Source organism: Palaemon carinicauda, chromosome 5, assembly GCF_036898095.1.
Source record: "Palaemon carinicauda isolate YSFRI2023 chromosome 5, ASM3689809v2, whole genome shotgun sequence".
Taxonomy (NCBI): domain Eukaryota; kingdom Metazoa; phylum Arthropoda; class Malacostraca; order Decapoda; family Palaemonidae; genus Palaemon; species Palaemon carinicauda.
Window position 1 is genome coordinate 33,214,541 of NC_090729.1, and position 10,598 is coordinate 33,225,138.

General features: G+C 45.5%; 1 protein-coding gene across 1 annotated transcript in view; it reads right to left on the minus strand.

The window, feature by feature from the left end:
- The window catches only part of LOC137640828 (uncharacterized), a 33,070-nt gene extending 23,264 nt beyond the window's left edge, over window positions 1–9,806 (minus strand). Inside the window, exons 1-3 of the mRNA XM_068373296.1 lie at window positions 9,092–9,806; window positions 8,126–8,692; window positions 6,411–7,966 (exon numbers count right to left, since the gene is read on the minus strand). Of these exons, the coding sequence (XP_068229397.1) occupies window positions 6,411–7,966; window positions 8,126–8,692; window positions 9,092–9,806 (2,838 nt within the window). The remainder of the gene's footprint in view (window positions 1–6,410; window positions 7,967–8,125; window positions 8,693–9,091) is intronic.
- Window positions 9,807–10,598: the final 792 nt, after the last annotated feature.

The following is a 10,598-nucleotide window of genomic DNA, read 5'->3' on the forward strand; positions in this document are numbered from 1 at the left end:
TCCTGGAGCGAGTATCGCAAAATATTAGAGGACATATTCTTGACACGCCACATAGCAATCTGCACCCCTAATAGCATTTACGCTTCGCGGGGGACATGACAAAAGAATAGAAAGGGGGCCATAACAAGGTTACCCCTGTTCCCGTACTACTATTGACTACCACCCCAGCAACATTCCGAAGATGGCGGACATTCCTAATTTTGTAGCGATATCGCTCAGTGGTGTTCCCTGTTGATCTAACTTTTCGATCGATTTTCAAGGATTTTATTATGCATTCTCCAACTTCTTTCGCCTTCGGAAAGTTGAGTATTGGGTCTTTACAATGAATAATTTTTAGCTCCCTTTTCACAGTGAAATTTTAGTAATTTATTGCGTTTAGAGCTAGCCTGTACCGGAGGCACTATGAGCGCTGTCGTTCGTTGGGCATGTTATTTAGTTAGCAGAACGACTTCCCGGTTTTTAAATAGCATCATATATCATTAATTAATTATTTAATTATGTTAGCTATTTAGGCAATATATTCTTGTAAAGATATTTACATCGTGCATATTTTTCCTTTCCCTGATGATCCTATAGTTAGAGTCTCGGAGAGCGAGGTAAATGAGATCTCGTCTCGCATAGGTAATCTAACCTACTATGAGATTCAGGGCCCCTGTAACACGGTTTTTTCGCAATAACCTTTTTTCTATGAATTTCATAAATATAACGCTTATTCAGAATGCACATTATCTTTACACATAAATTTTGACTTTATTCTGCATTACGTAGGTTGAATAAATTTGGTACTTTATTAAGTAAAAGTGACGATTTTTGAAGACGGGCCAACTTACTCAGAGAAAAGGTTTCGAACGCGCTCGTTACGTAACTTATGACGGCATTTCTTCTCTCTTTCTCGATCGATGATTGGTTATACGTAACGAAGGCTATACCTCTGCCAACAATAACACAAAAGTGTAAATAAAAGCAAAGTAGTACACCTTTATGAACTCTGAAACCTCTCCACTGAGAATTGTCATAATGAACAAACGAACAAAATATGTTAATAAATACAAAAACACTTCGATTATTTGTTTAACTCCCAAAATAAGTTTCCTAAGAAATTACAGTCTACTTTATAGGTCACAATCAGATTGACAAAGTGTATGGAATAGTTGGTAATTTTCAAAAACGTAGTAGACCAGCTTGATTTGATAACTGCTATATCCAATGTCAAGCAATTTTTATTCATTGTCTATCTACTTACCTATTTACTGTAAAAAAAAAAAGATAGCCGGTACCGTATTTTCGCTTTAAACCTTCACCAATAATTATCGTCAGAATGATGACTTCATGAGACTCCACCCACTTTGGCCTCGTTATGAATCAGGATAACACTGAAGGCTATCATGGGCATTGTTGGATCAGAAAATTCAAATTCTGGCTATAAAAACTCATTTCTCGAGTAGTTGTAAGAAGTGCTAAATGATCCTCAATGATCCCAGCAGTTGGCCTAAACGTTTAATTCATGCATACTACTGTTGCGGCAGTACTTCTACAGTAGCATTACTACGCCAGCACTGATACCCCACCCACATCTATGTATTGTTCCGCCATTCATAAAGTCTTTGTCATGTTTTTTCACTGTGCAATAAGCCCTGGCCTCCTCAGAAATTAAGTTTAACATTAGATGATAGGTTATTTCATTAAGCTGACAAATTATGGCAACTGGGTATGTTATTGCCGACGTTGCAGCTAAAGATAAAGTATGGTATCATTCCTTCATTGCATTATCATCTTTACTACTATTTGTTTTGCTACATGTAGTAAATATTTTAAAGGATAAATGAATTATGTTCACTTTACTTCTATAGATTCCCATTAGATGTACAAATAAAACTCCTAAAACTATTCATGATTTATTTACAAAATGCAGTCATGCCCAAAACATAGCCAGCACGTTCGTACGGCCTAAGAAGAAGAAAAAAAATTATATCGGATGATCCGTTGGTCTGATGGAGATTTTAGCACAAAAATCTTATTTTAACAAAAAAAGTTATATAAAGACTGTTTACATACAATCTCTCTCTCTCTCTCTCTCTCTCTCTCTCTCTCTCTCTCTCTCTCTCTCTCTCTTGGTGGCATAGTGAATAGTTAATGGAAATGTTCAAAAGCCTGAATGACATTACAAGTATTATAATCATGTTACGCTGAATACAAATCAGACCATAAACATTGGATTTAAACTAGAAACTGAATAATTACCTATTCAGGCTATAATAGATATGGCCAAGGGCTTTCTCATGACTGTATAAAGTTGCAAGTCGTAAGACAAATGCAGGTTTGCAACCACGGGGGCAATTCCAAATCCTGTTAGCCATTCTTGACTGTTATGGGTTTCAGAGCAGATGGAAGAAGGTGAATGGGTGTCTGGTGGATGGGCGGGGCAAAATTTTGTCCAAAGGTGTTTACATTGCTTACGTAATGAATGTTTTCGACTCTTGGCTCGCTATCACTGGCCATGGCGTCGGCTGGATCATTTTTACTCTATAAAAATTAAAACCATCGGGTTTAGGTTATTGATAATGCTGACAAAATTTGTGTGTGGTTGTAAAATATACATATGTCAACTTTCAGCTACACCCGATGCTTTGATAAGGAGCAAAGTCCAAAAAACCGTGTTACAGAGGCCCTGAATCTCATAGTAGGCATGTTATTATACGGTTAGACATTCCCCGGTTACTCGTGTGTATGGTGATTTCAATTATGCAGGGATGGGTATCTCTTTAAATTGGATGAAACTTTACACCGCTCTAAAAAGGGAGATTTGATGGTAATCCCTCTTCCCTCTCAGTGTAGCCTCAAGCTACAACCTTAGCGGGTAGGCCTCAAATTCTTAATTCAGGCATGACTTTCCTACGGTTTTATTGCCCTTCCCCTGTAACCGCAGATGCAGGTTTTTGGGGTTTTGGCCAGAATCTCAGAGTAATTAGTCTGTGGTCGGTAGCTGTCTGGCAAGATGAAAAGAATTCTTTTTCTACGTTAGGCTACCGACAGAGGAGGCTAGACCTCCCTAGGCCACTCCTGAAGGGTCTGTACGATATGATCCTTCTCCCTGGGACCTAGCAGACTAGTCGTGTGTTAGTGGACCATAGGCTGAGGAATTGAATTCTTCTATGCTTAGGAGACACTGGCACTAGAACCCCGTTTCCTCACCATTTAGAGGTGGTGGCAAGGGTGCTACTAACCTCTTAATTGTATTAATCTAACCCTAGGCATTCCTTAGCCACATTGGATAGTTCTAATACAGGAAAAGAGTTTGTTAGGTAGGGCAGGACAGGCTACGGCCGGCTCCTGCTATACCTTTCAAAGGACCCTCTTTTCCCTTCCCTTCTATCCCTTTATGTTGGCGAATCCTGGCATCATTACTGTTGCCGGTGGGTTGCCGGGATGGACCAGACTCCCCCTCTTAACAGTTGACAGTTGCCGGCCGGCAGTCATGACAGCTGCCGGCTGGCAGTCTTAACATCTGTCGGCCGGCAGTAATGACAGATGTGAGCTGCCGGCCATGTTAGTTGCCGGCCGGCATTAAAGGTTACTGCTATGGCTACTGGCGGCCGGCAGTCATGGCTGCTGCCGGCCGGAAGTCATGGTGACTACTGGCTGGCAACCAGAGCAGCTGCCGGCCGGCAGGAGCTGGCCATGTTGGCTGTGAGTGGGAAGTCCCTACTGTTGCCAAAGGTTCTTCAGTTTTTTCTTGAATTGCTAGCAACAGTGGCTGCTGCCGGGGTGCTGCCTACCAGGCCGGCACAGAATGGTGCTTACTCAACCGGCAGCATGCCAACTGTACTGATACTGCTGTGCCGGCCGGCTAGGTTTAGACAGATCCATGCCGGCGACAGTACTGTAGCTGGATGGAAGCTTGAATGTTATATTCTTCCCCTCCATTTGAACCTTCTTTCTGGAGAAGGTAGTAAAATTAGACTTATACATTCCTTTTACTGTATATATATATATATATATATATATATACATATATATATATATATATATATATATATATATATATATATATATATATATATATATATATATATATATATATTGTTACGGGCCACTGGTTCGAGTCCGGCCCTGCTTAAGGGACTCAAGGGCCATAACAAACAAATAACAATGGTAAAGGTCGCCAGTCAGCAATGATACAAGGAATACTGACAAAAAGATGTATTTACAATAATATTTAAATAGAAATAAATGAAAGGGGAGCACAGCAGATAACTATTTTAGTTTGAGCCACGAGGAGCTTCGAATGGAGTTTGGTTGGCCGTGGATGAAACGCCAGCACAGCAATCAACGTTCCCTGAAAAGGGAGGAAATAAATTGAGTTATTATCAGCACACTTACTTCTATCGACTTGGGACACGATGAAGTCGTGTGGTTAAGACTTTTAAGCAAATTAAATGACAATGCCAAGCTTAGGGATTTAAACGTTACACATGGGAATCAACACTGTCACAGGGTGAATGTATTAAAACTAGGACTAAACTGCACACGTGGTCTGGGTATAGGGGATAGGATACAAGGTTCAGTGGGTAGGATTTTCTTTAGAGGATAAGGAAAAATGGGGTGTGATAATGAAGGGATGGCAGGTTGGGTAAGGATATTGAGAATCTCAAAATCAGACACCTTACCTTTAGTAAAAATGACTCTGGTTTCTTTCCCTTGTGGAAAGATGTAGACAGAGGTCCTGCCTCCCTGATGTCTTGAGGGTGAAGAGAGATGATGTTTCCCTCAAGGAGGTTGAGTGAAGAAGGAGATGTTCTCCTTATGGATGCTGACTCACGAAGGAAGATCCCCAGTTTTCCCTGGGTAGATCAACCCCACTTGACCCCCAATTGGGGGGGGGGGGTAGGGGGGATTGGCCTGACCGCTGTCCTATTGGTCAGGCTTGATCTCGTGTCCCCACATCCTTCACAGCTCGCTTCCCTTGTCCTGGGACCTCGATGTTCTCACGTGACTTGTAGAAGGTAGCTGAAATTGAGATCTCAGGGGGAGTAGACTGGTATAGGATGGTGGGAGGGGGGTGAGACTCTGGGTAGGGTCCCAAAACTCGTGGCATTTCGACCCATGCTGGCGGGGTCTTTTGTTATTGGAAAAAAGGTGGCGTAATGACCGTCATTACTAACAGCCCCCCATTTTAGCAGAGATTTTGTCCTAAAACAGGACAAGAACTCTGCAAGCAAGGTCTGAAGCCACTAGCCTTAATGATTCCTCCCTCAGTGAGTCTCACCACGATAATGGATAGATATCTAAGCTGCAACTAGGGTCATCATTTTACGGTATTTTGACTGTAAATTAACTTTAAGTGCCACATAGAAATAAGTATGCTGGCTGTGAGGCAGCAACTGAAAAAATTAAAATATGCAAAATTGAAAATTTAAATGTAAAAAAAATGGTTAAAGTTAAGTGACCTAGTGCAGTGGTAGGCATAAAATTAAAGAAAATTGGCATATATGCAAAAAAAAGGATAAAATAAATACATGAAAATAAATTCAATGCAAATAATGATGCCAAGATGGCTCCTCAAGTTTATCTACCTGGGGAGACACCAAGGCCAATAAATATTTTTTCATACAAACTAAATTTACCTACTTACTATGACTACAGGCTATGGTTATGGCACTGTGCCCTGAGCACTAATGCCTGGAGAGGACATCTGCTATTTTATTATCTGTGCCTCTTATGTGCTCGACCTTCCAATTGTAGTCTTGGAGGTCCATGCACCACCTCATGAGTCTCTTATTCTTATTTCGGAACTGCGTCAAGTAAGTCAGAGGGTTATGGTCCGTGAGGACTGTGAGTGGGAACTCATGGTCAGCATGATATGATTCGAAATGCTTCAGTGACAAGACCATGCCTAAGAGCTCCTTCTCAATAGTACTGTACCTAGTTTGAGCAGGGTTCAGTTTCTTTGAGAAGTATGCAATAGGGTGTCGGACTTGATCTTCCTCTTGCAGGAGGACAGCTCCCACCCCTATGTCACTGGCATCCACAGCGAGAGCGAAAGGTTTAGTGTAATCTGGTGCACGGAGCACGGGACGGCTCATTAAAATGCCTTTTAGGTGGTCATAGGCCGCCTGGCATTCATCCGTACAGCAGAACAGCTTTTTTCCTTTGAACAAGTCTGTGATGGCAGCGGCTACCTGAGAAAAGTTGGGCACAAACCTCCGGAAGTACTGTACCATCCCCAGGAATCGTTGGGCTTCCTTCTTAGTCCTAGGGTAGGGCATCTCTTGTATTGCACGGATATTTGCATCTTTGGGCATTATTTTGCCCCTTCCTACTTGGTGGCCCAGGTAGGTAATCTCAGTCCCGCCAAACGTGCATTTTTTGAGGTTGATGACCAAATTTGCCTTTTGGAGGGCCCTCAGCACCTTCCCTAGGGTTTGGAGGTGTTCTTCCCAGGCCTTGGAGAAAATGACGATGTCATCTAGGTAGACCACACAGTTGGAAATTCCCGCTAGTACCTTGTTCATGAGTCTCTGGAAGCAGCTGGGTGCGTTCCTAAGACCAAAAGGCATTACTCGACACTGGTAAAGTCCATCTCGGGTTATGAATGCGGTCAGTGGCCGCGACTCCTCTGCCAGTGGTACCTGCCAGTATCCCTTTTCTAGGTCAATCTTACTTAGATAAGGTGATTCACCTAAGCTCTCCAAGCAATCCTCGATGCGAGGGAGTGGGTAGGACTCAGGTTTTGTCACCGCATTCAATTTGCGGAAATCTATACATAGCCTATCCCCCCCTCCCTCTTTTGGCACTAGGACCACCGGTGATGCCCATGGACTTTCACTTTCCTCAATGAGACCTAAGCTGAGCTGCAATTTTATCTGTTCCGACACCCTTTCAGCCCGTTGGGGGTTTAACCGATAATAATTCTGGCGGATCGGACACGTTCCTGGGACCAAGTCAATCTTGTGTTCTAGTAGTTGGGTGTGACCCAGTGTGTCTCGCACTACCTGTGGGTGCTGTAGCAGGAGGTTCTTGACAATATCCCTCTTAACAGTGTCCAACACAGGGGTGACCAGCTTAAAGTTGGCCAGGACCTCGGAGTTGCTCTCGGGTGAGTGGACCTGGGTAACAGTACCCACCACATTGGCCCTTTGTTGATAGGGCTTAAGCAGGTTGATATGGAGCCACTTGGCTCGCCTTATGCCACAATCCACTAGGTAATTTAATTTACCCTTCTTCCCAAGAATCTTGTGAGGGCCCGTAAATTTTGTGCTTAACGGTCTCTGTTCCCCTGGGCGGAGAACCAGAACTTGGTCTCCCACCTCAAAACTTCGATCCTGGGCTTTACGATCTACGTGACCTTTTGTGATGCCCTGTACCTTCGCCTCGGAAGCCTTGGCAATTTCCCAGGCAGTTCGTATCTTAGCCTGTATATCTGGCAGCTCTTCCACCCAGGAGGCCTTGGAGGAGTCCTCCCAAGCTTCATAGAGTATGTCAAGTGGCCCACGTGTGGAGTGAGCGTACAACAACTCAAAAGGGCTGTATCCTGTGGTTTCTGAGCGTGCTTGGCGGAGGGCGAACAGAGCGTAAGGCAAGTTCTCCTCCCAATCCGAAGAGCCAGCCTCCCCTAACTTCGTCAAGACTGTTTTTAGTGTTTGGTGGGAGCGCTCCACGAGTCCTTGGCTCTCTGGGTGATATGCCGTAGAGGTCTGGTGGTGGACACCATGGTACTCCATTGCTGCCTTAAACTCTCTTGCCATGAAGTGAGAGCCCTTATCCGACTGGACTGTGGCTGGGAACCCAAACCTACAAAAAAATTGTGTCAGGCCCCTGACAGCATGACTGGCATTGGCGCACCTGGTCGGTACAGCTTCGAGGTAGCGCGTGAACCGATCAATCATGGTTAATAAGAAACGATTTCCACGCTTACTACGGGGCAGGGGACCCACATAATCCACTAGTACATCATGGAAGGGGATACCTGCAGATGGAATGGGTTGGAGAGGAGCCCGCGGCACCACCTGGTTTGGGTTACCGGCAACTTGGCACGGATGGCAGGAAGCTATGTAAGCCTTAACACTCTTTTGCAATCCCGGCCAGAAGAAATGAGGCTGGATCAGGTGGGTAGTGCGTTTCACACCAAAGTGTCCTCCCAATCCCTCATGAGCCATACGTAGCACCACCAAGCGGAGATTTCGGGGAACAACTACTTGCCGGCAAAGGGCTTCTGCAGGATCGTGAGGGCCTCGGGTGACTCTGAAGAGCACCCCTTCCTTCAGCAGGAAATTCTCCTTTGAGAGGTTAGTTATCTCTGCTTCGTCTGAGTAAGCAGCTTCCCTGTAGGTTCTCAGCGTCTCGTCCAACAACTGAGATTTGATAAGCTCCGTCCGACTCCCGAGGTCCTCTGGGGAAATGGACGCTTCTCCCTCAGACTCCCCCGAGACCCCTGGGCTAGTATTTGGATTAGCTTCATTCCCTGTGGTGGTGAGCAGCACCGCTCCTTCCGAATAGGTTTCCGGGGTACGAGGCTCAGACTCATTGCTATAGGAGGAGGGCTCTCGCGCCACCTCACTTAGCCAAGGTACTTCTCCAAGGTCAATGTCAGCTAGCCATTTGTCTTCTTCAGGAGGGGCATTCTCAGTCTCGGGCTCCGGCTCAACTGCTTTCATGCACCTGAGGGGCACACGCTGTATGCCTCTTAGGAGGTCTTGTCCCAAGAGCAAGTCATAGCCCTCATGTCCGAGATCGCTCACTACCCCTAGCCTGCACCTTTTGCTGAGCTGGGGCGTGGTCACTCTCAACTCCACAGTAGGAAGATCCTTAGTGACTCCTTCGATCCAACGGACTGTCTTGCGATTGTCCTGCTGAACTTTGGCACCGATAGGCAACTGGTGCCATAAGATTAGTGAAACGTCTGCACCGGTATCCTGTAATGCTCTGACCGACTGCGGAGAGCCGTCTCCTTCAGGCAGAGCTACTGTGATCTCCCCAACAGCGGGCTGTCTTTTGGGAGCTTCACGGATAGAGATTGAGAGGGCAGCTGGAGAAGAGGCTGAGGATTTGCTGGGACATAGTGAGTAGTTCTTTGTGTGTCCATAGCACTTACATACCTCGCAGTATGCACTGGCATAGTTCGGCTTCGCCACCTTAACCTTGGGCTTATTCGTCTGCTTCGTGGACTCAGTTGACTGACCGGATAGCTTCAGCCGACAGTTGGCTTCCAAGTGGTTAGATCTCCCGCAATGGCCACACTTGGTAGGGGAGATCGGATTTTGCCGGGGCTTAGACTTACCCGATGGGACTGAGCTGGGGGGCCCCGAGTTGAACCGGACTAGCTCGTACTCATCAGCATACTCGCAGCATGCTCTAAACGTGGCTGGATTTTTCTCAGATATGTAAATTGAGAGCGCCGGTGGGGCGTTCCTGTGGAAGTCCTCAATTTTGAAGAGCTCTAGGAGGTTGTCGTAAGAAGTGCACTTTGCAGCCTCGACCCAAAGGGTATTGAGCCTATCCTTCTGAAAACCCCAATCAGACCAAGATGTCGTGGGGGACTTGGTGAGCCTACGCCACTGACGGCGCCAATTTTCAGGACTTAGTTTATAGGCCTCAATCAAGGCCTTCCTGACGGCCTCAAAATTACCCTGTTTATCGGCAGGGAGCGCAGCATGCGCATTCTTCCCTTTCCCCGCCATATGCTTTGACAGTAGTAGGGCCTTCATATCCTCCGCTAAGGCACACGTCTTAAACACGGACTCCACCTCATTTAGCCACCTCACAGGATCCTTGTCGTCCCACTGAGGAATGAGTGTGTGGACAGGCATGGAGGGGAAGCTTTGGCCATTTTGAGTGCCGTTGGGGTGAGGGCTGTTTAGCCGTGCTAGCTGGATATCCTGTTCCCGCATCTTCAATTCATGCTCTCGCTCTCTCTCCTTCTCAAACTCTTCCTGCTCGGCTTTCCTCCGGGCATTGACCTCATTCACAAGCTCCCGCACATAGCCTTGCAATGCCTCTCCTTCGTAACCTTGTCGCTCTGCAAGGGCCACAAAGTCCTGAATTTCCGCAGCAGTCATTTTGCTAATTTTATGGGTGGACCTCTATGCTAGACAAAACAAGCTGGAATCACAACTATACAGTAGGTGACCCTCTAGGCTAGTCAGGAAAAAAAAATGGAATCTCCACGATGTGTGACCCTCCTATGCTAGTCTTAATGAAAAAAAAATGGAATCTCCACGATGTGTGACCCTCCTATGCTAGTCTTAAGGAAAAAAAATGGAATCTCCACGATGTGTAACCCTCCTATGCTAGTCTTAAGGAAAAAAAATGGAATCTCCACGATGTGTGACCCTCCTATGCTAGTCTTGAGGAACAAAAAAATGGAATCTCCACGATGTGTGACCCTCCTATGCTAGTCTTAAGGAAAAAAAATGGAATCTCCACGATGTGTGACCCTCCTATGCTAGTCTTAAGGAAAAAAAATGGAATCTCCACGATGTGTGACCCTCCTATGCTAGTCTTAAGGAAAAAAATGGAATCTCCACGATGTGTGACCCTCCTATGCTAGTCTTAAGGAACAAAAAAATGGAATCTCCACGATGTGTGACCCTCCTATGCTA